Raw genomic sequence first — 27,833 nt, 5'->3', positions numbered from 1 at the left:
GACATGTGCTTTAGCAGGGGGGTTGGACTCGTTGATATCTTGAGGTCCCTTCTAACCCCTAAAATTCTGTGGTTCTGTGATTTCCAGCCCTTTGCCCATCTTGTGAAAGTAGCTGAGTTTTTCTCCCAAGTCTTTTCCCTCCCCATCATCTGACAGATGTTTAGATATGTTCAGTGCATGGGGGATGAAAAGCTCTGGGGAGGGAGAAGAGAGGAATAGCCAGTTCTGCTCCGGATCGATGCACTGCCATCGAATGGGAGGCAGAGGGATGGAGTGGCCGTGCCCTCGGGACTGGCTGATCCATCAAACCTGACAGTCCCCACAGAGGATCTGCCTCTGAGGCCAGGCTGGTTATTTTTAGGAAAAGCTTTCCTCTGTTTTCCCTTTTGTGCAGCTGGAAATCTTTTCCTGGATGCTATATTAAAAAAAAGAAAAAAAAAGAAGCAATAAACAACCAAAAAACCACCTAGTTTCCTGAAGTCTTCCTCTTCACCTCCCTTTTTTCTTCCCATTTTCCCTATTCTTTCTTTCTTTCTTTCTTTCTTTCTTTCTTTCTTTCTTTCTTTCTTTCTTTCTTTCTTTCTTTCTTTCTTTCTTTCTTTCTTTCTTTTTCTTTTTCTTTCTTTCTCTTTCTTTCTTCCTTTCTTCCTTCCTTCCTTCCTTCCTTCCTTTCTTTTCTTTCTTTCTTTCTTTCTTTCTTTCTTTCTTTCTTTCTTTCTTTCTTTCTTTCCTTCTTTCCTTCTTTCCTTCTTTCCTTCTTTCCTTCTTTCCTTCTTTTTTCTTTCCTTCCTTCTTTCCTTCTTTCCTTCTTTCTCTCTCTCTCTCTCTCTCTTTCCTTCTTTCTTTCTCTCTTTTTTTATGACACGCTACTCAGCAGTTTTCACTCTTCCTCCAGACCCTCTCCTTGTACTGTTGCATTAACATCTTGTGTAAGGGAGGGATAGAATATCCTGAGTGATGCTCTTCCAGCATGCAAAGCAAGGAGCCACATCGTTGACTTTGGCCAACGGTGAAGCCAGCCCTTGGGATGCAGCCTCTTCCACACTCAGATGCTCCAGCCGGAAACATAAACTTTCTTTCTATAGGAAGACAGGTTATCCTGGGGCAGAGGAAATGTTTCCTCTTCCTGGCAGGATGTTTGCAATGAGCCCAGAGAGAGGTATGTATAGAAACCTCCTGCTGTGGTTGCACCTCTGTGGAGATTTTAGCAAACATCTCCCAGCGAATGGTCTGAATCCATGCTAGTGCCCCAGAGCTGGAAAGGGCAAGCCCGAGGGAAACAGCCAAAGACAAATATTAAAAATAATATCTGACCCTTGCAAAATTTAGGTAGGGGCTCCCTTAGTAGCCACAGTAATCAATAAAGCTGTGGGGGGAATCTGCAGAGAGAAACCTCCACATTTGGTGAGCTTCTTGAGATGCCCAAAATCCAGAGAGATGGGCATCCAGTGCCCGCTTCATTGTTCCTCCTTTCCACCTGCATTTCCTTCCTGGAAAAATACCTTTCCAATTTTTTTTTTTTTTTTTTTTGCTGAAAACAAAGGTTCTCTGCAAGATATCTTGGTTTTGAAAAAGCAGATTTTTTTTACTCCCTAAAAGATTTATCCAAAAATCTTCAACTGATTTTGTTTAAACAACTGAGCCCTTCATCTCATAGAAAGTGTAACTTGATGTGCAGCTTTGTGGAGCTCACCATGAGCTCAGTTTTCTATATCCCCTGAAAAACAGTTTGTTTATCCAAACACTGCATGAGCTCCTTAGAGAAATCACAGTTCACACTTTTGGTCATCAAACCACAGCCTCCAACACCACTTGCATGAACCAACAAACTGGTAGATGAGCAGTAACTCCTTTAGTATACTGCAGAAAAAATACCTTTTGTTGTTCTCTACTACACCATATATGGCCATAATTACTTTTTATTTATCACTATTTCCCTATACATGAAATCCAGTATGGGCTTTGCAGCTCTGCCACTCCTGCACCTTGTAACCCCTGGTGCTGGGGCAGTGGGATAGGATGGGGAGAGAGGAACTTTCCATACACTTCAGCATTTCACATGGTTTTGACCCTTCATGCAAAAGGACACAAACTAAATATTATAAAGCTTGCTGCCATGCACATAAAAACAAATTGGTTTGGAAAACGTCTGCTTTTTTTTTGGTGCAACCCACTCCTACGTCCAGTTACCGTGCTGTGGGACATCTGTAGTAGTGCACAGTTGGTTTTACCACTAATGACAGGTCAGCCCGTCGGGGTTTATTTTAATTTTACGACCTTTATGAGAAACCCTTGTGATTAAAATAGCAGCCGTCTCCTGTTTGTGCAGCAGTGAAACCGTCTGACACCGACACAGACACACACCAGGATGAGAAACGTCGCCCTAATTCATCGCCTAAACACTGTCTGTCTAAATTCATGGGCCCAAGCTCCAGGCTCCTGGCTCTCCCACCACCCCTGCCCATCCATGCAGAGGACCCAATATCCTCTTGGGATGTATGGAGGGTGAGGGCATGAAGGATGTCACCCCTTGTGCCAGGCAGCCGGCAGCCACTGAGACACAATGTGCTCATTCACGGCAGCTCCAGCTTCACAGAATCACAGGCTAACGGTGTCCTGGGCTGCACCAGCCAAAGCATCACCAGCAGGTCAAAGTGATCCTTCTGCTCTACTCAGCACTATGGAGGCCACATCTGGAGGGCTGGGTCCCATTCTGTGCCCCCAGCACAGGAGAGGCCTGCGCAGGCTGGAGAGAGCCCAGCCTGGGCCTCGCTCCTCCTTCCAACCGTTAGCAGCTGAAAGCTGTTGTTTTCTCTGGTTGTTGTTTTGTGTTGCTTTTTTTTTTTTTTTTTAAAAAAAACGTTCACGTGAATGAAGTTCTGTTTGTGGAAAATTACATCACTTCAGCTGAAGGAGACTTCCTGCTTTTCTTTGTCTCATCATCACATGACTGCTGTCTGTTCACAACACGCTGCCTTCGGTATCTCGGTTTTTGCTACATCGGTGCTATCAGTGCCCAAGAGCGTGCACGGGGTTTGAGGGGATGTGCACAGCCTTCTGGGATGATCTTTTCCCCCTTTCTTTCCTCCAGCCCACTTAGTTTGCCAGAACACACAAAATTAAGCGGTCAGCTTGATAAAGACATTATGGATACCTTAGACAGGGAATGAGCAACCTTTTAATGGTTGGACTGTTTCCACTCACGGTGATTCTATGAATGTCTTTCCAAAGGACTGGGATAAAATCCAAGTCCTCCCAAGTTCACATGTGGTGATTGGCCACATCATTAATACGTGCGGGTACCTGGGTCTGAAGGCAGATGAGCTGCTGAAGTGATGGGCTCAGAAAGGCAACTGGGGACAGATTTTAACCTCAGAAGGGCTTCTGGTGCTTATACAGCACTAATGATAAGATAATTCAGAAATATTTCGAACATGACAACGTAACGTACTTGCTCTGGCTGCAATTTAGTGCGTGTTATCAGGTTTTTCATTGCTTTTCCCTCGCTACGATGGATTCCAAGCTCTCTATTATTACAGCCATTACATGCTCGATTTTAATGGGGGGTGCTTGCAGCTGTCACAACGGGCTGAAAATATATTCTTTATGTCAAACTGCACGGGAGACATTTCCTCCTTGAGTCACTGACAGGTCACCTCCCCAAACCAATTAGCTAATTGTCTAATATCACTCCCTGAAGAGCAAGAGAAATGAGTGACTTGCGAATGAACTCTGCCCATAGAAAATGCTTGTTCTCTCTCCCTCCCTCCCTGCTTTTTTTTTTTTTAAACCTTAATTTAATCTGCCGGCCATTCCAACAAACGAGGCAGTGTGCCTGCCCATTCCTTGCATGTTGACTCTTTGCCAGGCTTTTATCTTTTTTTTTTTTTTAAGTGAAGAAGAATAAAAACTAATAGTGTTTCCTTCCTAGTATATATAGAAACTCGTTGCAGCTTGAGGGGTTCATCAGCAACCATTAGCTCATGGTTGGGTCCTAATCCCAAACCTGCCATTAGCTCCTTCTGGGTTCAAAGCCTCATCAGGAGCTGAAGAAGCTTTTGCTTAATGTAACCATGCACCTGTGCCAGATTTGGCTTCAGTCAGGGTTAGAGAGTATTACTTTATCCAGCAGGAGTGCTCCTTGTTTGAAGCCTCCCCCCTTGGCTGCTGACTTCACAAACATAAAGGAGAAGGATTTCTGAGCTCTACCAAGAAGCCCTGTGCATCCCCAGGGATGCCTCCCATGCTGTTAGATGTTAACCAAAATCTCTGCTTGTCACCACTGTCACCATGTGGCCTCGACCTTCTTCAATCCCCTGACCCCTAGGCCTCTGTATTAAGAACCACTAAATCATGTTTGGCAACCTGACAGCCCTCTATGGGGCAGATGCTCAGTGAGAGCAGTGCATGCTGCTCAACGTGATTTTAGTAATGCTTGCTAATGTTTTCTCTTTCATAATGTCTCCTATAATGTCCTCATAGACAAACAGGTGAGATATGGGCTAGATAGCTGGGCAGAGATGTAGGTCTCACTGGGGGCTGACTAGCTGGAAAGCAGCTTTGTCCTCCAGACTGGAGCTCCTGGTGGACACCAAGTTGACCATGAGCTAACACTGTGTCCTCATGGCAAAGACTGCCACTGGCCTCTTGGACTGTGTTGGGCAGAGAATACTCTGCCAGTAGATCATGAGAAGAGATCCATCCCCTATGGGTCAGTGCTGGTGGGACACATCTCAATGCTGGGTCCAGTTCTGAGCCAGCCAGTACAAGAGAAACCTGGACATACTGGAGAGAGTCCAATGCAGGGCCACCAAGAGGCCGAAGGGCCTGGAGCTCCTCTAGAGAATGGTTTCCCTTATCTCATTTCCTACATCTTCCTTTCAACAGCTCATCCTATCCCTACAGTTGTGGCTCAAAATAAAACATATCCACTTGAGCACCAAGTACCTGAATGTACACATTCAGCCCATTGCTTTGGCTGCTCTGTAACAGAGAAATAAAGAATTATAGTCTGGCCAAAGCTGGTCAAACTATCATTAACATGAAGCCTTGCCTTATGGGAATCCAAACAAGATAAAACAGTAAAGATTTAAATTTCCACTGCTCTAATGGAGGTGGTTGGAGTATCTCAGATGGACAGAGATGGCTGGGACAGGGATGTGGCCTGCTATTTTATTTTTTAGGGTTGGAATTCATGGGTTTGAAATAAAACCCATAGCCACCACAGCAGAAATGCCCTATAAAATGACATTAGTTGAATTTACTGTTTTTTGAATGGGGAGGAGCAGAAGAAATAAAGTGACAGCAGACAACATGATGTCTTGAGATCAGGAAGAAAATGAAAGCAGTGGGAAAAAATGAGAACGGTGGCACTGACCCAGCTGCTTGGTGGCTGCTCATTAAACCAGCATCCTGGGGGTTAAGTGCATTAGAAGAACCTGCCCCGACACATTGCCATCCATGCCTTTCTTTTATTTCCTTTGGAAAATGCTAAGTCACCCTTTAGCAAGAGGCCAGGAGAGAGGTTGCTTAGGAACTAAATCACTTCTCATTCTTAGACAGTGATTCTCACTGGCACGCAGGGCAACATGGAAGTGTTCAGGGAAAGAAGCCATGTTACATCAGTTGTGAGCAATGGGCTGTGGGGTCAGCCCCAAGAACAAGACCAGAAGCCAGCTCTAATCCTCCATCCTTGAGACAACCGTGTGGGGCTCTTGCAAGAAACCACTGGGTTTGTTCCAAAAATAAACTAACAAGAAAAAAAAAAAAAAGAAAACCCAAAAAGTATAAATTCTAAAGGTTTGGCCAATATCACAAGAGGTGCTGAAGTGTGTCGCAGCTCCTGCTCTCCCCAGGTCCAACAGGAGGAAGTAAGGATGTTTCAGAATAAGTGAGCCCAGTGTTTCAAAACACTTCAGAGACCCAACAGAAAGCACACCAGACTGCTCAACATAGCATAAAGTTGCTCACAAGAGTTCTCTCCTCTGGAAAAGTTAAAACCTTGCAGGGACCATCCTGCAGGATGAGCTATGGCAGCTCTCCAAGGAGATTGTGCCGACAAGGCTGCCCAGTCCCCACACCATCTGCCCAAGGGAAGCTATTTTGAGGGAATCACATGAAGACAGACCGATGAGTTTACACTTTGGAGCTGATGAGGCAACAAAAGCTGCAGGAAGAAGTTGAATCATCGAATTTCCACTGTGTGCACTTGGGGAAAGGATCAAGCCATGCAGGAAAGCCTCAGAAGAGGTAAGCTAGGAGTACAAGAAATGAAAATCCCTTTCTCCTTCTCTGCTGAGACAATCCAGCAGTTCTCTGACTGCCCTGCTGAAGATTTTGCACCGTTAACATTTGACATGAAACATGCTTGGCTTTCAGGCTCTGTAAGAGAGGAAATCCCCCATTTGCTCATCATTTCTATGCAATGTGTCAGCTGTTTCCAGAGCTTGAGGCAGGAGGTGAGGCTGAGCCAAAGGGATGTGCAGCTGATAAGAACCCCACTGGCATTGCCCTCTGTCTCACGTGCTATACAGCACTATAACACAACCCTATTTGCTCACATGCAAGTAGATGTAACTTGGTGAATCTCTGGAAAAGCCTGAGGAAAGGAACTTGCCAGAGATAAACTTGTTGAGGTATTGTTTTCAAATAAGAATAAAGGACCCTGACCATACAATCATAGAATCATTTGAGTTGGAAGAGACATCTGAAGGTAATCCAGTCCCACTCCTTGATGGTCATCTTCTTCTAACCTTCCCAATTGACTTCAGAGATTCATCTGCAAAACCATTCTAAAATCATGATCAATACAAGATAATATCTTGCAGCACTTGAGGCTGGACTAGACCATGTTCTGCTAGATCTTCATGTCCAACTTTGTCCCAGCTCTGCTCTCTTACAGTTTCCCCCAGAATGTTTAAAATAAGCAAACTCAGGAGGAAACCAACCGCACCCAACCCCAGCTAAGACAAAATTTGATGCCTTTTCAGAAGTGACGGAAGAGGATACAGAAGAAAAAGAAAGAAAGAAAGTAGAAAATCATACTGGAAAGACATGATAATTCTTCAAAGTCCTTGTCTCCCTTACCCATACATCTCTGAATCCAATAATCATCATTGAGTCACTAAGAAGTAGGGGCAGGAGGGAACAATTCAGAAGCTGCAGGGGCTTTGGCACTTTGCATGGTCTATTATAAGGTCAGGCCACCCAACTACATCCTTGTGCATCTCCGTCCTGTACTGTACAATGGAGTATCATGGCTGTGTTTAGGACCCACTGGATCTTGTGATGAAACATGATATCACTTGCAAGCATCCTCTTCCATCCTGCAGGACTCAGATGGCAGGAGAACTGCAAGTTGAAGCAAAATTATTCCCTAATGGACAAAACAGCAGCTCACCAACATGAACGGGGAGGGTGTGAGGCCAGTGAACTGGTCCTTTTCCCTGTAACTCCTACTGCCTCTCTCCCAGACCACATATTTGTGTGGGACCATCATCTTATAGCCCAAAGTAACTCACTGAGATCCGGCCAATCCCACTTCAGGCATAAGAGAGACTGCAACATTTCCAGGATGAGAACCAGAGCAGCCAGAAAACAGCTCTTGCTGGGTGCCATCCCTGCATGGCCGTAGCTCTCCTTGCCCATCAGTGGGCATGACAGCAACTTCATGTGCACTACAAAGCCTCCCAGGATGTGATTTGACTTATATCACTGTAATAAGATCAAATACACTGATTCACTTCACTATTAAATCATCATTTGCTGTCCAAGCCAGAAAACAAAATGACTATCTAGAGAAAGAGCCCAAGGAGAATTCAGCTGGCTCTGGTACGTTTAAAACTCAGTGGTATAAACCAGCTTGCAAATCCTCATTTCCTCTATCTGGGTCAGGGATTTTTTTGGCCAGCACAGCATGGATGTCGAGGAAGAGTAGATGAATCAGAGGTTCTGCATCGCTGCCCCTTTGCCCTTTGCAGCAATACCCCCCAGGTGCACTTCACTCAACTCCATCACACCAGCTGGAGACAGACTGCAGGCAGTGCTAATTTAACTTCACAAGGTGGTTTCATCAGTGTTTGGTTGCTGTGTTACAAGGTGAAGGATAAAGCCAGAAGGGAACCACCTCTGACCCTGATAACCCATGATAGACACACCCACAGTATTCTGTTTTTCTTTCCTGAATTGCCACATTCCTGTGTTTCCCTCTTTTCCTAACACTCTTCCTTCTCACCAGCTGTCTCAGTACACACAGACAAATGGGTTTTCATGCAATCACTGTTTATGGCCCTCACTCAGCTTCATAGCACCTCCTTGAGATGCAACATCCCAGAGTGCACAAACTGCAGAAAAGGAGCTGGCATCCTTTGCAGGCACCAAATCAAATATGAGCCAGCAATATGCCTTAAAAATGGTGTCTTTGGCTTCATTAGGAAAAGCATAGCCAACAGGGATCAGAGCAGGGCTGGGGGCTGCTCTTGGGAGATCTCCAAAAGCCCCTGGACGTGGTGCTGGGCACCACGTGGTGTTTCTACTGGGGCTGAATTGGGCCAGAGGGACCCTGTGGTGCCTCCAGCCTCAGCCATTCAGTGATTCTGCTCACACACTGCTTTTGGATATCAATGCTTCCAGCTAGACCCACCAAAAGACACCATGCTGTCATTCTTTCTTTGGGCAAAACCTGACTGAGTGCCTATGGGGCTGTGCACAGTGCTTGCCGTGGATGGGTAAGGTTGGGCAAAGGAACAGTAGACTTGGACCTGTAATTTGTTTGCTCAGCGTCTTGTATCTGGATGAAGCAATATGTCTCATTTAGGGAGGGCAGGAGGAAGAAGAAAGAGGGAGGAAGAGGCTGGGATTGAGAATAAAGTGGTGACAGAGATAGGACAGCAATGCTTTGCTCCGCAGTCTTAAAGCCCAGCAGCCAGCTTTTCTTGCATCTTGCATCTTTCTCCTTTCTCCTATGGGGACCGGGTCATGCTGCAAATAGGAGGGATGTGGTGTGATGCTGCACCTTGTTTCCTTGTGCAAGGAAGGTTCAGGTTGGATATTAGGAAACATTTCTTCTCAGAGTGGTGATGCATTGGCACAGGCTGCCCAGGGAGGTGGTGGTGGAGTCACCATTCCTGGAGGTGTTCTAGAACTGTGGAAATGTGGCACTGAGGGATATGGTCAGTGGGCATGGAGGGATGGGTTGGATGGTATCAGTGGTTTTTGTAACCTGAATGATTCTATGATTCTGTGTGAGAGACAGTGGGAGAGAACATGGGGGACAATGGTAGCTTCATGCAGGGGCTTAGACGAAGCTCTTAAAAGCTTCCTTGACCTCTGCCATCCTCATACTTATTCATCCAAAGAAACAGCATGAGAAAGAGAAAAACCAGGCTGAACATATTGCTGGGAGAACTCAAATTGTGCAGAAAAGATTTCCTTATATTTACACAGCCCATATCCATCAGAAAGGCTTTGCCCCCACCTTCCTCACGTGATTCCTAAGCTCTCAGACACACTTAAAATTAATAAAATAAGTAAGTAAGTAAATAAATAAATAAATAGAGAACATATTTGGGGAAAAAAAAAAAAAACAACTAACCCAAAGCATCTCTCTACAAGCAATACACTGCAAGGACACATGTTTTTCTGCTCATTTGAGCTCAGCCTCCTCCACAATCTTTCCTTGAGCCAAATGTTCCTGAGGAGGACGGCTGGAAAAATCAACTCCCCCAGCACAGCGGGGCGAGGGCTGCTCCCCTCCCCTGCACTGTCTGCGGGACATAGGCTGGGAACAAGTGCCTATTGTCCATCACTAAGACTGAAAGGCAGTTTAGTGGGGTAAAAATATAAAATGAGGCTTCAGGCCTTCTTTGTGCTCTGTGTCCACCTTCCAAGTCTGGTCCTTCTGCTTGCATTGGTGGTAAACCTTCATAAGTAGCTCTAAAACCATTCTTTGAGAAAATCATTCCTCTTATCACCTCTTAAAGACTTCTCCCATTTTTTTGGTGGCACAATGGGGAAGGAGCAGAGTATTGGGTTGGGTGCTTCAATATTGACTGCATGGTTTCCAGGCCATGGCTGGAGTAGTTCAAAGAGACCATTTGCAAACCACTGTAAGGTCCATGTAGGACACAGTCATGGCCAACCCCATCAGGGTATGCCGGCAGCTGATGCCCATCTGGTTTCCATGCTGCCTCCCATTCCCCACGTGGGATTAAATCTGCTGATTTCTCCAAGGCAACGTTTTCTGTGATCCTCGCGTGACATTTGTTGCACATATGCCAATTAATACTAATAAATATGCTAGCACTACTTCTGAAAGGATACACAGAGTAAAACAACAAACAGAGCTGAGGGAGGATGGGGAGAATCAAAAGATAGCAAAGGAAAGCAACAGCGTGAAGTTAATGATTTGAGGCACTGACGGCCCCTTTTCCACGACGTGGAAATATTATGAATACTGAAAACCCCATTCAGAAATGCTGGAGAGACCCTATTAGGCAACAAATCACCCTGGCTGCGTCTTTTAGGGCCAGCTCGTAAAAGGGCTTTGAGCACAAGAATCTCCTATCTCCCATATCCTTCTGTGGGATGAAAGCCAACACAGAACTATGGCAAAAGTCCCCAGAGGCCAAATTCCAGCTGAGATCAGCAGCAAGAAAAACCAAGGGATGTGCGATGCGTATCCACCATGGAGCCTTTCCTGCCTGATGAGGACCCTGAGTGTGCACTGATCTGCTTTATTTCCAGCAGATGAGGCCTTCCCCAGCATTAAAAATAAACTTGTGAAGGCTAAATTCAGTGGATCTGAGCAAGCTGAACGAATCCATCCAAGCCTAGTGCTTTTATCCTCTATATCCTTCAAACCTAAGCTGGGATAAAGCACACAATTAAGGACAAGCTTGTCCTCTTGACCCTGCTCTGAGGCACCTGCAATCATTCTTTTTTACAGCCATCTCCTTTCATTTCTACTGCATCTGCCACTAAACAAGACTACTCAATGTAACAGGAAGATGAGGTTTACCTTGACATAGAATCACTAAGGTTGGAAAAGACCTCCAGGATCACCTAGTCCAACCATCCACCAATCATCACTATTTCCCAGTAAACCCTCAGTACAACATCTAAACGTTTCTCGAATACCTCCAGGGAGAGTGACTCCACCACCTCCCTGGGTAGCCCATTCCAGTGCCAACACACACAAATATATCTGGCTGAGAAGCTGTACGTGCCCCATCCCTTGCATTGCTCAAGGCCAGGCTGGATGGGGCATTAGGCTCCTGGTCTATGGGAGATGTCCCTGCCATGGCAGGGGTTGGGACTGGGTAAGTTTTAAGATCTCTTCCAACATAACCCAGTTCATTCTACGATTCTGTGGTTGTGGGGATGATATTAAAAGGGTCATTTTGCCACTGAGAAAAAATATTGCTATGACTACTGATACTCATCTGCTGATGATACTCCCCTGGCGCTGGAGGAAATCACGGTGATTTCTATGCAAAAACAAAGTGAGATGAAGGCTGCTCTCTGGGAAAGTCAATGCATAAAACAGATTCATTACACAGGGACATGTCTCTACTGCTCAGCTGGATGCAGTTGGAGCTGCAGGGTTTTGGGAAGGCTCTGCCTTCCGATGTTTAAATCATTAGGACGCAGACACAGCAGTTCTGAGCTCCCCATGGCTTTTGGGGAGTAATTCTGGCAGCCTAAACCATCCATTCAGCTGTACAGCAGCACCTTCTCTTGACAGATGGATCCCCAACAGGTCACAGCAGCCCAGCACTTGGCCCTGAAGCTTTAGATTGAACCAACCCAGAATAAATCAGTGTGGGCACACTGGCTTCACCCCAATGCCTTGTCTTGCTAACTACAAGCCCGATAGGCTTGTGCAACCTGCTTCCCACATCCATCCGTTGGACCAGATGATATTTGAGGAGAGAGAACAAAAGAGGTCTTTGAGAAGGTCTCATGGATTATGGAGAGCAGCAAACTACAGGCAGAGATGAACCCTAGTCCTACATCCAGCCAACCACCATTTGCAACCCCAAGCCCTGAATCCATTCTTGCTGGTCTTCCTTAAGCAAGTTGCAAAAAAGAACTCAACGTTAAGAACTCCCATGCTTCTGTACCCTGGGATGTGGGCTTTGATTACACAATGGTAGAAAAGCACAGGGGAAAAAAAAAATAAATCATCCTTATTGTTTAGTTTTAAAAAGCCCCCTATGTGAATTGAAGGACTTGTTGCTGTTGGGATAACCTCTTCACAATGTAGGGGAAATGGGGAAAAAAGAAAGATAGAGAAGTTAAAAAGAAATTATATAAGAAAATAATATTAAAAAAAAAAAAAAATCCATCAAATAAACAAAAGCATTCCTAATAAGCTGGAAATGTCATACTACATCAGGGATCACAAGATCGAGCCCAGAAAGGTCCAAATGGCAAGAACACGCTGTTAAAAACAGATGGGAAAAACAAGAAAGGAAAGGTTGAGACTGCGTTTCTGAACTGCTGTTCCCAACACGGGTTTTAGAGGTGATGCTGGTGTGGCTGGGGAAATGGTGGGTGAAATACCAGCCGTCTGCATTGCCTGAGCCATCCCTGCGGAAACCTTAAAGCTGGGGGACGGAGGAAAAAAGTTTCATGCTTAAATCCCTGATCACCAACTTTGGAAATTTAGATTTTCCAGCATCCTGAGCCCAGGCTGGCCACATGATGATTCAGGTTAACAATGCAGCTTTTTATATCTTGGAGTTGTTTGGGTTTTTTTTTGTGTGTGTGTGAAGTGGTAAGGCTTGGTCCTCACTGTAGGATTGTGCTTCAAGGCAGGGATTCAGGCTGAGGCTGCGTTTCTGCAAGATATTGCAGCATGGGAGATGGCCATGGGCTTGCAGAATCACAGAACTGTTTGGGTTGGAAGGGACCCTAAAGGCCATCTGGTCCAATTCCCCTGCCCTGAAAGGGGATACTCACAGCTCCATCAGGTGCTCAGAGTCCCGTCCAGCAAGATGCTCTGCTCAGCACTGTCCAAGCAGGTCCTCAGCAAGCAAACACTAAAAGGTACACACCGAGGAAAGGGGGCTGACAGCAGGGATCCACTAAATGTTAAGAATTAAAAGAAAAGGAAAAAGGAGGACCAAAATAAATGGAAAGACCAAAGAGAGATGGGGAGATAAAAACTCTTGACGACAAGCTTATAGGATATACTAGATGGTATCAGCTATCCACTGACCCTGTTAGAGACTTTCCAACCTAAAAACACACATATATATAATAAAAAGCCTTCTCTGAATGTGTGAAAACAGAGCTGGAGCAAGCACAGTAATGGATGCAGGGAGCCCCTGTTGAGGCCATGCTTTCCAGGAGCTCCAACATGACCAAGCCCAGTGCTGTTATTTATCAGAAGAGAGGCTAACCTGGAAGATTCAGGCTGGATATTAGGAAATATTACTTCTCTGAAAGGGTGGTCAGGCACTGGAATGGGCTGCCCAGGGAGGTGGTGGAATCCCCTTCCCTGGAGGTGTTCAAGGAACGTTTGGATGTTGTGTTGAGGGATATGGTTTAGCGAGAACCATTGGTGATAGGCGGATGGTTGGACTGGATGATCTTATAGGTCCTTTCCAACCTTAGTGATTCTGTGATTCTGTGATTCTGTCATCTCAAAACAAGTTGAACTCAAAAATCTGGAAGATCTCAAAAATATTTGTAAATGTTAGGGTTTGGCTCAGGTGCCTTTCTGTGCGGGAGAGGAGGAGAGGAATACTTTCCAAAGCTCAAACCAATGCCTTCTATGAGATACAATAAACTCAACTGATTCCCTTTATTATTTTCCATTCCTTCATGCTCTGGGTTCCAAGAGATGCCTAAACTTCCAAGCACATAGGCTGTCAGCACAGCATTTCTATCCCAGCAGGAAGTAGGAGCAATCTCCAGGGAGAGCCTATTTTTGGAGACCTAGCCAGTTCCAAACCAAGCCTTCAAACTTTTGCTTGTTATTATTCAGATGAAGGCAGTGGAGCGGGAGAACTGAGGCATTCCCACAGAAGCTCGCACTGCTTCTCACACTGCCGGCCTCTCAGTGCTGCATGGAGATGTCCTTATGGGGCTGGGGTAGGTTTGGAAACCCATGGGTGTTGTTCTAGGGGTTTCTAAGGTCCTGAGTGGAGATGTAGGCATTTGGGTAAAGCTGTCTTCCAATTTCAAAACAGGAGTTCTTAATTTCTGCACAGAGGCCAAAGTGGACAGAGAAGATTTCTGTCCTTTTCACCCCAAACACTCCAATCAAAACCCTTGTATGTAACAAAGAATTGCATTACAACAGCTTTGCATGCTACTCTACACGCCAGTAGTATTAGCATGGATGGCAGTAGGGCACCCCAGAGCCACGCTGCTGAAGAACTGCATTACACAACATTAATTGCATCATCCTTTTTCTTATTTTTTTCCTTTTACAACTCCTATTTTATATGTTAAAAACAAACCAACACATTTAATAGCCATCCCTGATTCATTCCTTAAGATAAATAAGTTAAAACAGAAACACCGGGCAGTATGCAGTGAAAAAAAAAAAAAAAAAGAATCATACTAAAAACCCTTTGGCTGAATTTAATATCTATTAGAACCCGCAGTCATGATGGAAATGTATTTATAACTGTAAACCTCCACTAAATTATCTTAACAGCCTCTAGCTGTTGCTCTGATAGCCAAAACAGCACAGTAAATTACCAGCTCACTGTACAAAATTATACCGTGTTTTAGCCCCAGACACACTAAAGCAGGGTGAGATTTACTCTCGTTACCCAAGCAAGCTCACGTGTGTACACTGAGAACATCCCCTGACTGCAGCTGCAGGGCACAAACCCACAGTGAGCACAGCACCAGCAACAAGGGCTCAGCTTTCCCCCTCCTTTCCCACGTCTGAAGGGTTTTCCGCTCATCAGATCCTCTGTCCTGGCTCTCAGGCTGAGCTTTCCAACAGGCTGAATCCACTCCTCGCCTTGTCTCGTTGATCATAGGATTTCAGGATATCCCGAGTTGGAAGGGACCCATGAGGTGCATCGAGTCCAACTCCTGGCTCCACGCAGGACCTCCCAAAATTCAGACCCTACGTCTGGGAGCGCTGACTGCAAGGAAAGGCAGACACGAGGGGTTCTTTGTGAAGCACAGCCTGAGCAGGGTGGGACCAATGACCTCCAAGAGGCCCTTCCAACCCATGAGTGATTCTGTGGGATGCAATGTAGAAATGGGTAAGAAGATAGGACTGAAGGATGCTGGTGGATGTTGGTATCCAACTATCAGCTCTCTGACAGCCTAAGAGTCACTTCACACATCCATTTCCTATTTATAAAGCAGAGATAGGAAAAACCCAAGCATCCAGCACAGCCACAAAGGCAGTTTCTCCTTCAGAAACCTGCTGGATGTCCAACTGCTCACCCCAAACTTCTGCTAAGCTGGGATGACCAATATTAAAATCCCTCACATCCTTCAATTCTTCACCTCAGCGCTGTGATGCCAAGATACCATAATTTTCAGGTTAGATGGATGAATGTTAACAAGACAGTGAAAAAAGGAAGGTGTAAAAAGTCAGGGGAAGAAAACAAACCCAAACCTATCCTTACTTCCTTAGGAGGAAGATTTTCACACAGAGGATGGTGACGCACTGGAACAGGTTGCCCAAGGAGGTTGTGGATGCCCCATCCCTGCAGGCATTCAAGGCCAGGCTGGATGTGGCTCTGGGCAGCCTGGTCTGATGGTTGGTGACCCTGCACATAGCAGGGGGTTGGAACTAGATGATCTTTATGGTCCTTTTCAACCCAGGCCATTCTATGATTCTATGATATGATTCTATGATTCTATCCCATGTTGATGGTCTTTGGATACAAAGGGATACACATAAAGTGGCTTGGGTTGCAGGGAGACCTTAAGGCCCACCCAGTTCCAACCTCTGACATGGACAGGTTGCCCCCCATCATCTCAGGCTGCCCAGGGCCCCATCCAGCCTGGTCTTGAGCATCTCCAGGGATGGGGCACCCACAGCTCTCTGGGCAGCAATGTCTGCGCCTCACCATCCTTCGAATAAAGAATTTCCTCCTAGTATGTTACCTAAATCTCTCTTTTTATAATTAGTCATAATTTCCACATGCTTTGACAGTCACAAATCCAAAGGAGGGTTTACACCAGGCTCTCCCATATTGCAAAAGGAGGTGAAGACCGTGCCTAACTTGCAGCAAGTTGAGCAGCACTGTGCAGCAGAGAGGAGCGTGTGATCTATGAGCAGCTCATCCAGAACACGTAGTGCTGGATTCTCACCTTCAGTCTCAGCCCCAGCTACAGCTGGCTAGTGGGTGGCTTCAGGTACAAAGAAATGCAAAGAACAGGCTTTAAAAGTTCTTATTTTTCTAATTAGAAATGCAAATCTTGAAGCTTCTTGCCCTCAGCACCTTGATCCTCACTGAAACGAACGTCCACAACACCGACCTGTGGGACAGCCTACCTCCGCCTGCACATGCGTGTAATTATTGAAGCGCCTTCCGTATTGAAAAAGCGTGCAAACGACCTTCCCCTCTGCACAGAACCCATCCCAAACTGCTCCTTGGAACGCCAGCACATGATGCATCTCCTGCGTGTGTGCCAGCTGGCTGTGCTGATTTGATGCTAAAACGAGCTTCACTGATTGATTCTGAGTCGAAGCCTCAGCCAACGTGTTTTGCAAGCGTTTAAGACAACAGCCCGGTCCTTTCCAGCCCTTGCTTGTGTTGCTTTGCAAAGGGTGCAATTCAGGAGCTCAAATCACAGTGGTGGGAGAGGCTCTGTGCTGGATCTTGCTGGTCCCAGAATGATGCAGGCCGCGTTGTAGGTAGGAACTCTCCAAGAAGTCTTTCGAGCCTGAACATCCATGACCAGCTCCTTTTCTACAGTTGATGCCAAGGGATCATAAATGCCCGATTCTTGAGTGCAAAGGGGACCAACATGGGCTCTGGGCTGGGTCCAGCATCACATCTCCCCAACGGATCACATCATGAGGGACAGCTCGCCCCATTACATGGGGTCACATCACACACATCCCATTCTATGGGTGAGTTCAAGTGATGGGGTGGGATATCCACCTCACGGTGTGCTATTGGGGCCCATGGCACCTTGGTCACGTGCCAAATGCTTTGAGGCACCTCATAAAACATCCCAGCAGCCAAGGTGGGACCTCTCTGCACGGATGGCAGCCCTATGTGCTCTCCCAGGCTTCTCTCCCATTCACTCTCTCTGGAAGGTGGCTGTCCCTCGCTGTTTTGCAGACCCATGGTGTACAGCTTTCCCAGGCTCCTAATCACTCTCCTCGCCCTTCTGCAAAGAGCTTGGTGTCAGGGGTCCACCCACACACATTTCTGTGGGATAAAGTCCCGACTGCTGGCAGGAAGGCTCTCTGCACACACAGATGGCTCACAGCTCAAACCCCAATTTCCAGCCTCCTCCGGGGACCAGCCTGCATCACTTCTCAGCATCTGCCCGGCACAGACAGGAGGACCCCAAGCCCGGCGCTCCCCGTGATAACCAGCATCCCTTCTATTTTGTTTCGTAATTCTATTCATTTTATATTTTTTACCCCCGCTTCAAGCCAGCAGGAATCACACACTGCTCACTGTCTGCACCGCTGCTGTCGCTACAGATAATACACGTATTATATATAGGTAGGGATGGGCTCAGCTGCCAGCTCCGTTCCCCTCCTCTGCCACCCCAACCCTGTGCCCTGACCCCAAAACAATGAGCCCTTCTATTCCCCTTTGCCCTGCTGGAAACTCCGCTCTGACACTGTGTGCAGCAGTCAGGGGCTGGAGGAGGCAGGGAACACAAGCCTCAAGTCAGCAATTCTTCCTCTGTCACAGCAAATGACATTTTTCTGGGAGCTTCCTATCTGGAGGGGGTTATTTAGGAGTGACACAGAGAGCTGCAGAAGAGCTGGAATCAAAGGAGCTGTGTGCAGGACGGACGGCGTGGGAGCAGCATGGCTATTTTTTTGCCTTAAATATGCTGGTATGGGCATGTGTTGGGTTTGCCCCTTCCTGCACTGGATGGATCTCAAGCCCACAAGCTGCATGGCAGGAAGACTTGGATGTGCTGAGATGTTCTACAGAGCGGAGTTGAGAGAGACTTGGAAAGGGAGAGGCAGTGGTGACGTACTGAATGCCTGAGCTGAAAAAGGTCCTAAACCTTCCCTGTCCCTATGGGTGCCACATCCACGAAGGTGCTCAAGGTCAGGTTAGTTGGGACCCTGGGTGATCTGGTGGTGGCAGCCAGCCCATGGAAGGGGTTAGAAGTGGACAGGCACTAAGGTCCCTTCCAACCCAAACCAATCTGTCATTCATTGACAGCAGGAAAAGTCAGAAGACACCTCAGTGCCACCAGGAAAGAGGAGGACAAGGCAGGTTTACCAGCCAGTCTTGGGAATGAGACAATCCCCATTCAGATATGACATTAAGTGTCTGCTGAGCAGGCCAACTGACATCCTTTAGCAACAGTAAGAAACTCCACAGGGACGTTCAGAAAGTCAGGGTGGAACTTGAACGAGCAGCTGTGATCATCAGCAAAACTTAATCACTGAAAATCTATGAGATTCAAAGACCACAAATCTTTGATTCAAATGTTATTTCCATCCTGCCATATGGATGCGGGAGCTGGAACACCACCAGTGAGATGTCTAAATGCCTTCCAAAGCAAATGCCTTTGGAAAATACCAGGTTTAAATGGGATATGATGCATAACAAGTGCTGAGATGCCATTAGGACAGCGTCCTAGAGTAACCCATGAGACACAATGGAAGTATTTCAGGTGCCCAAAAGGTGCTGGAAAGTAGGAGAAAAAAAATGAAATAAAAAACCATTCTAAAGTCCAACCAGAAGAAATCTCTGTTAATACTTTACAGGGAAAAATACAGTCTGAACACACTGGATTTAAATCTACTGAGGCCATGGGAAGAAGGGGCCAGAGCAGAGCTGGCAAAGCTTGCTAAGAGGAAGAAGCAATTCAAATGCTTAATACAGAAATGTCTAAGAGCTGCTCTCAACTGGTCCTGCCGCACAGCCAGATTGAAACTATAAATAAAAACGTCCAATTTCTGGCCTCAAAGTGAACCTCCCATCCTGAGCAGGCATCAGTTTTGGGTGAGAAATATCACATTTGGACAGAGAAGTTCATTTCTAGGTATTATTGTAATGCAGACTGATGCAACATTTCCCAGATTCTTCCAACCTCCTCCAGGAAAACTGCGCAAGAGCTCAGAAAGAGAGAATCAAATACGAGAGGACAAATCCAGAGATGAAATCCCCCCACAGGTTGCTGGCATCAAATTATTCCAGATTCATTGGAGAAACAGGCACCGCTGGCTATCAGACACAGCAAGAAACACACTTCCAGCACTCACATTTTCCTTTCATTCTCTAAAGGCACAGCTCATAAGCTGAAGATGACTATGAGTTTTTTTGGAGTGAGGTTGGTATTTTGTTAATTTTTATACATTTATATATATACTACAAAAGCATTCAATCATAGAGGGCGATTAGCTCAGCACTGTAAACAACTCATTTCTAACACCAAAGACTTCTTGGCATAGATGAAAGTGGAAAAGTCAAGCAAAATCCCAAAGCTTTCCCTGCTCCCCCTTGCATTGCTCTGCTCTGAGCTGCGAAAGGAGCAGAGGTGATGCCCAGAGATCAGCCAGCATGCAATCAAGATGAGAGATTGTTCTTCTTCAAGCTACGCTTATTTAAACTGAATTACAGGATGCGTAGCCATTGGTAAACTGCAGACACCAAATGAAGCACTGCCAGGCAGATATGCTCCTGGCTTATCCATGAAACTCAGACAATGTGTATTGCTGATCCTGAGCTGAACCTCTTTTTGCTCAAATTCTTGGCAGGATGGGTCTGTGCCATGGAGGTAGGATGGGCCATGCAGTACAGCAGCGACAGAACTCAGAAACCTCTTTCAGCTCTGTGACTGCTCCCCGTGCACCCTTCCCAAGACAAGGATGAAAGTGCTGCATCACCACCTCTGGCTGCCCTAAGATCCAGCTGCAGCATCTCAGCATTACAACAGGGGAACAAGACCGTGGGAAGTCCTGACTCAACTAGATGGGATGAACTACCTGAAGGGAAGTTGTAGCGAGGTGGGAGTCAGCCTGTTCTCCCAGGTAATAGTGGTAAGATGAGAAGTAATGGCCTTAAGTTGCACCAGGGGATATTCAGGTTGGATATTAGGACAAATTTCTTCTAAGAAAGAGTGGCAGTGCATTGGCACAGGCTGCTCAGGGAGGTGGTGGAGTCACTGTCCCTGGAGGTGCTCAAGAACCGTGGAGATGTGGCACTGAGGGTCGTGGGTTAGTGGGCATGGTCAGAATGGGTTGACAGTTGGACTAGATGATCTCAGTGATCTTTTCCAACCTTAATTACTCTATATTCTAATTATTCTAAGTCAAGCAGGGATGGCCCTGAACACATGTGCAGACGAACCACAAACTCACTCTATGTCTCAGTTTCCCCATCTGACCAAACCTTTCTGGCAGACATGGCCTCGTTGAACACCCAACACAGAATCACAGAATCACAGAGTTGCTGAGCACCACTGAAAAGAGCCTGGCTCCAACCACTTGACTTCTGCCCTTTAGATATCCAATAAGCATTGATAAGATCCCCTCTCAGTCTCCTCCAAGATGAACAGTCCTGGATCTCTTATCCTTTCCTCGTAAGGGAAATACTCCAGGTCCTCAGTCATCTTTGTAGCCTTCCACTGGACTCTCTCCAGCAGTTCCATAACTTTTTTGAACTGAGTAGCCCAGACCTGGACACGGTACTCCATACATGGCCTCAACAGGGCAGAGCAGAGGGGAGGATCACCTCCTTCAACCTGCTGGCCATGCTCTTTTCATGCACCCCAGCGCAATGTTGGCCTTTTTGGCCACAAGAGCACACTGCTGGCTCAAGGCCAACACCAAGTGTTTTGAGTCCAAATTCTGGTTTCCTCAGCTGCTACTGTAATCCAAATAAATAATATTTGCTCTGCCTTTGAGTCACTACTATAAATTATGTGCTTTGGTCTGGTAAACACTATTACATCATCTCTTGCATCTAACATTCTCCAAAAGAAAAAGAGAAAAAAAGGTTTGAGTATCACTTTTGCTCTCTTCCAAAGGGAAATGAAGCAAGCTTCCCACAACACTTTCCTCAAGTATTGCTTGTGGTCCTGAAGTCCAACCTGTATTTTACCACCACTGATCTCTCACATCAACTGTGGGCTTGGCCAGGACCGTTGGCCAGCTCTGAAGTCACAATGCAGCCCCAAAGGAGAGATGTCAGCCAAACTGTCTTAGCACAAAGCACGACGTTCACAACACAGATACCTTATCCCCTTGGGCATGTCTTTGGGCTCATCCTGATCAAACCAGTTGGGAGGCCCAGTAACAGAGGAGCTGCCTTATCACAGCACACGTCATAGAATCACAGAACGGTCTGGGTTGAAAAGGACCACAATGATCATCTCGTTTCAACCCCCTGCTATGTGCAGGGTCGCCAACCAGCAGCCCAGGCTGCCCAGAGCCACATCCAGCCTGGCCTTGAATGCATCCAGGGATGGGGCATCCACAGCCTCCTTGGGCAACCTGTTCCAGTGCTTCACCAATGTCTGTGTGAAAAAAATCCTCCTAATATCTAACCTAAACCTCCCTTGTCTCAGTTTAAAACCATTCCCCCTTGTCCTATCACCATCCACCCTTGTAAACAGCCGTTCCCCCTCCTGTTTATACGCTCCTTTCAAGTACTGGAAGGCCAAATGAAGTGTCCCCAGAGCCTTCTCTTCTCCAAGCTAAACAAGCCCAGTTCCCTCAATCTTTCCTCATAGGAGAGGTGCTCCAGCCCTCTGATCATCTTAGTGGTCACATTGTTAATAAATAAATAAATAACAAATAAATAAAATAAAATAAGAAGGGCTATCCAACTGCATTGGGAGCTGTGCTAAAGCAGCTAAATTGCTCTGTAGTTTGGTGTCTCCATGCTGCTTTGTGCCACAGATATATGGGAAATGTTGGCTTGGAGGCATTTCTGGAGTTTTCTGGTCCAGCTCTGTGAGGTGGGACTATATCAAGACCGCTGGGATTTTCTCCAGCCAAGCCCTAAAATTCTCCAAAGACAGAGACCCTGTAGATCCTGTGGGCGCTTTACCCTCTGCACCATGTCCTCATTAAGGACGAGGCAGTTTGTTGTTGTTTTCCCTTGCTTTGCCATTTGCCACAACCAAGAAGAGTTTGGTTCCACCATCCCCTGAACTCCCCTTCCAGCAGATGGAAGTTTTAGGTCAAGAATCACAGAATCATGGAGGCTGGAGAAGACCTCTAAGTCACCTAGTCCAATTGTCCAGATGATCACCATGAAGAGTATCACAGTGAGAATATACCACCATCACAGTGACCCCAGGAAGTGCTGCTTCCCAAGGAAAGAGGTCCAAGAGAAGGCTGCAGGGAAGAGGCTGTATGTTTTGACTCATCAGTAATGATGCGGCAGAGAAACAAGAGAGAGGGAGCATAATCCTTGTGCAGTGTTGCACAAGAGAGGTGGTGCTGCCCTGGCAAGGGGAACGCACCCTCTGACCTGCAAACCCTTCCCTGGAAGACTAAGTGCTCATCCCTCCTCTGAATCATGGGGCAGACGACAATGCCAAAACCTTCTGATGGTTCTTTTGAATCAAGGTTGTAGATTACATGGGAGGAGCAGGGTGCAGCAAGGCAGCTGGACAGCTGGAATCACAGAATCATATCGTATCCTGAGTTGGAAGGGACCCACGGGGTCAACAGGTTCAACCCCTGGCTCCACACAGCACTGCTCAAACCCTGCTGTCTGAGAGAGGTGTCCCAATGCTCCCTGAGCTCATTCAGCCCACTGCCCTGGGCAACCTGTTCCATGCCCACCGTCCTCTTTCCTCACACCCACCTGCATGTGTGCCTGTAAAACCTCTTTCTTGTCCTTCCTGAATTCAGGCTCAAAATCCCTAAACTCACCCAAAACAGTACTGGAAAGGACTTGGAGAATTTGTCAAATTTATTCCACTGCCTCACAACAGACGCTCCCGAGGCACTGCTTGGACAACCTGCTCTTTGAATCTTCCACCGACGGAGACTCCGAGCTCATCCCAAACCATCTGTTCCACTCCTCACAGGCAGAGCTTAGGAATTTTTTTCCTAACACTATTTCCCTTACTGCAGCTTGAGCTCAGCACTTCTTGGCCTCTCATTGCTGGCTTCAGACAACAGTTTACTCCCTTCCCCTTTGCAGCTACCTTTGACATGCTCAAGGACTGTTATTTCTCCTCTCATCCCCAGACTAAACAACTTCATTTCCTTTAGCCTTTACATGCTTTCTAGGTTTTTGCTCATTTTTTGGTGCTTTTCTCAGGAGTGTCTGCAACTGCTTTCTATTTTCAGCAGCAGGGAGCATCCTCAGTAAGGCACAGACAAACACAGCAGCTTCCCACCGGAGAAGAAAAGGAGGAACACAGTTTGCCTAACAGCCATCTCTTAGACTTTCACTGCAGACTTAAAAGGATGTCTTTCTTCTCCCATCCCCCCAAATAAGCACCTTCAACCAAGGTGAAATGTTGGTACCCCAATCATTTGGGCAGCCTAGCACTTCTTTGCACTGGTTGGCCTGTGTCTTCATCCTACACCTGCTTCCTTTGTCAACATCCTATGTTCTTTTTTAGTGAGGATGTCTTTGCTGTGCAGCTTCAGGTGGGATACTGAGGATCTACTTCAGGGCCCAGAAGAAGCAAAAGAAGCCCTTCAGCAGGAGATACTCGAGGAATAGGGCTGCAGGATTTCAGCAGCTCAACCCAAAGCATCCCTTAAGCTTTTCCCACAGCACAGGAGACATAGCAAGCCTTCAGATGACCTTCAGACGGCTGGATATAATGAAAAGCTTTTTACAATAAGGTCAGTGAGGCACTGGCACAGGCTGCACATTGAGGTGGTTGTGCCCCATCCCTGGAGACACCCGAGGTCAGGCTGGATGGGCTCTGAGCACCTGATGGAGCTATGGGTAACCCTGTTCATTGCAGTGGAGCTGGACCACATGGCCTTTAAAGGTCCCTTACAATTCACACGATCCTATGATTCCATGACCTTGAGCAAACTGCTCTTGTTTGATGTGAAGATGTCCACTGCTGCACTGAGCAAAACACTCCCCTCAGTGTTTAAAACAGTGGGAGAACAAGAAAAGCATTAAAAGACTGTAAAACCAGTGCAAGGAAAAAAGGTTTTGTTTGCAGCAGAACTGTAACTGCACATCTCAGCCAGCCAGAAAACACACTGCCTTCATGGTACATAAATGCACAGGCAAAGCATGCTGACTTAACGACAGGAAGCTCCGAGCTCCTCAACGATGACAGCAGTTAATTTCTGCACTGCCTTTCTATGGGAGTCCACCCCAAACCCGGCTCTGCATAAAGAGAACTGAGCCCCCAAACCCACATGGGGCTGGGAGACAACAGATCACACAACGAAAGCCAAGGGGTTTGGTTAGGAACTGGATTTTGTATGTGTATATATATATACACACACATATATATATTCATTTATTTGTTTATTTATTGCATGGGTGTTTTGAGGAAGAGCCAGAGCTAAAGGATGGCTCTGTGCTTTGTGGCTGCGCATAATAAGACCTTTCCACGCGTGAAAGTCACAAGGGGAGAAGGTATTAAAGTGTTTGCCTTGAAAAATACTCAAGCCAACCAGTGACGGAGCTTGGCATCCCAAGCAGAGCTGAGGTATTGGTACTTTGGTGCCTCCAATGCTTTTGATCTTCAAGTGTTTGCCTGGTTTTCCTCTATGAGGCTCATCCAAGATCAGAGCCCAACGAACCAAGGCCCCGAGACCACACATGCCCCAGTTACAAGGCAAGAAAGGCACAGTTTATTTCAACCTTGAAGCAGTCATCGTTTGATCTGGTGAGCATCACACCACGGAAGAGAAACTCCTGACCCCAATATTTCCCACACACAATCCACTAAAGCAAGACCATAACTACAGATGAATGCCATGAGGATCAGGTACAGAGAAGAGCTCCCTGCCCCACAGACTCTGGATGGATAACATTAAGAAAACTGAGCATCCTCCCCTCTTGCCAAAGATCTCCTTGAAAAGTAAAACCAAAACAAAGCCCGGCTTACACAGCACAGCCCTTCCAAGGGCAGTTTCAGCAACACGCCCATGGGCAGACACGCACTGCTGAAAAGTGCTTGTCAAAAAGAAAATAAATCCATCATCTTCCCTGTGTCAATACAGGCAGAGCAGGAACTTCAAACCCAATTAGCAGCATCCTGCAGCTTGAGATTCCTCCTTTGAGGTCGCAAAGCAGAATATAAACCAAGAAAAGCAGCGAATCCTTCCTTGGAATCTATACAAAAGCCACCGTGGGGGTTTTTTGTGCGTGGAAAATCAAAGTCCGACCGTGTGTTTTTGTTGTAGGTTGCATGGGAGCAGTGCTGTCAGCTTCACAATCACAACCACTATTGGAGAGAACCATTTGATCAACGCGTCCAACCACTATTGGATGATATTAATACTATAGTAAAAAGCATAGGGATCGTAGAATTACAGAACGGCTTGGCTTGGAAGGGACCTGAAAGATCAACCGGGCTCCAACCCCCCAGCCGTGGGCAGGGCTGCCAAAGGGACGGAGCAGAATGGGTGACAAACGTCCCCAGACCCAACCCACAAGGCAGGAAGCCGAAGCAACTGGAGTGACTGGAGGGGAAGTCGGTGCCCAGCAATCCCCCCGAGCTCCATCTGCCCAGCGCCGCTTCCTGCCCCGCACGGCTGCGTGGGATGGATGGGCGCATCCCGCCGCGACCGCGCTTCCTCCGGGGAGAAGGGGGGAAGGGGGAGGGGGGATTAAGGATGTTTTGGAAACATAGGTGGCTTGCAAAGAGCACTTTGAGGTGTATCTGGATGAAAAGCACTCCTTATGCACGTCGGTAATTAGCGTGTCACGCCCTCGTGCGTGGCGTTGAGCAGATTTATGCTGGAATGCCGGAGCACAGGCTGGATATTCAGGCGGCGGTGTGAGCACCCTTTCACGGGGAGGACGCAGGGGAGCTAATGATGTTTGATGAGTTAAGGCCACCGGTGACTCAGGATAGGCAATTAGTTGATTTCTGAGGGAGGAAGGTGCTTTGCTCCATTAAGCTAAAAGCATCCTCCACAGTTCAGCGTGCACAAAGTCATCCCGTCCATCTCCCAGAAATGCCTGCATGGATTAAGGTTTGGACGTTTCCCACACAAACAGCCATCTGTACCTCTGTCTCAGTACATTTGGGGTTGGATTCCTTCGTGGCTCCATCCCTACACCTCAAAGGGGCAGAGGCATTCAAGGGAAAGGATTGCAAAGGGTCCAATGAAAGGAGACGCAGCACCACTGATAGGGCTGCTCCTGTTTTGGGGGAGGCTGCCAGAACCACTGATGTATGTCCGGCTGCCTCTGCTCTGGGTGAGGCTGGTAACCCCAAATCACAAATGGGATACATCTCCAACCTTACATTACCTTGTAAAATGGGACTAACGATCCACCTCCCTTTGAAGGGTACATAGCAATGCCTCCATCACTCAACACCAGGCAGGTGGATCCAAAAAAACACATGCACGGGAAAGAGATGAGACCGAAGGATGGAGGTCCCCAAGAAGAGAGAGCATCCACGGGTGGAGGGCCCCATGGAGAGAGAGCATCCATGGGTGGAGATCCCCATGAAGGGAGGGAGAGCATCCATGGATGGAGGGTGAATGTCCCCAGGAAAGAGAGTACCCAACCAGGCACATCCTCACGAGGTGATGCCGGCACCGGGGCGAGGGATGTGCCGAGTCATAGGGTGGCAGCTCCTCCAGCCCTGCGTGGAGCCCATCAGGCAGAGGAGGGCTCGAAGAACAGTTATTTCTTTCAACGAACAGCGGGGAATGTGACAGAGGCGGCATTTGGACCCTCTTTTACAACTTCCTCAAAATGTTTTGATCTCGGCCGCTAATGGCACAAAGGGCGATCCGAGCGCTACCGGGGCGATCTTCAAAGCGTCGGAACATTGCGGGATTCAGAGGAATCGCGGGCGGGGGGGGGGGGGGGGGGAGAAACGACCGTTATGGGGCTCGAGGAGAGAAGCGGAGATGCTTTACCTTTACCCTTAGGGACAAAGGTACCCCAGAAGCACGGCTGTGCCGAGCTGGCTGTGCAAACCAGCAGCCAATGGAGGGACCGGGCGCTCAGCGCTGTCCCCGCAGCCCGGGGTGGCTCCGATGGGCGGGGGGCACGGAGCCAACAGCGGGCAGCAGGTGCAGCGGTTGTTGGGTGCGGAGCTCTCATCCCCATCCCCATCCCCGTCCCCATCCCGATCCTTATCCTTACCCCCCATACCCCGAACCCCGTATCTCCATCCCCGTATCCTCACTCACGTATCGCCTCAACTTCTTCTCCGGCGGTGACTTTCGGAGCCAGCCCGAACACACAACCTCTCCTCCTCCGCTCATTTTGATGGAACCGGCAGAGAACCGAGAACCGGGCGCTGCCTCCCGGGGCGCTCAGCGCCCGCAGCGCCGGCCCGGGGAGGAGGGAGCCGGGAGGGAGCGGGCAGGGCCGGATCAGGGGAAGGAGGGAAGGAGGGAGGGAGGGAGAGAAGCGGGGAGGGACCGGGGGGGTGCCGAGCACCGCCTCCCCCCCGCCGCTCGCCCGCTTCCAGCGGCGGCTCTGAGCGGGGAAGCAGGAAACCAGCCCCGGCCCCGGCTCACCACGCCTCCCGCCCGCTTTAAAGATACAAAACCCGCCCGC

At 47.5% G+C, this 27,833-nt stretch overlaps 1 protein-coding gene across 1 annotated transcript in view; it reads right to left on the bottom strand.

Moving 5' to 3' along the window:
* Positions 1-27,724, bottom strand: part of GAB2 (GRB2 associated binding protein 2) — an 89,472-nt gene extending 61,748 nt beyond the window's left edge. Inside the window, exon 1 of the mRNA XM_031595481.2 lies at positions 27,461-27,724. Within this exon, the coding sequence (XP_031451341.1) occupies positions 27,461-27,535 (75 nt within the window). The 5' untranslated portion in view covers positions 27,536-27,724. The remainder of the gene's footprint in view (positions 1-27,460) is intronic.
* Between the last annotated feature and the right edge of the window lie 109 nt (positions 27,725-27,833).

Source organism: Phasianus colchicus, chromosome 1, assembly GCF_987193195.1.
Source record: "Phasianus colchicus chromosome 1, bPhaCol1.hap1.1, whole genome shotgun sequence".
NCBI classification, from domain to species: Eukaryota; Metazoa; Chordata; class Aves; order Galliformes; family Phasianidae; genus Phasianus; species Phasianus colchicus.
The sequence above is the reverse complement of the archived record's forward strand: the minus strand, read 5'-3'. Positions and strand labels throughout refer to the sequence as shown.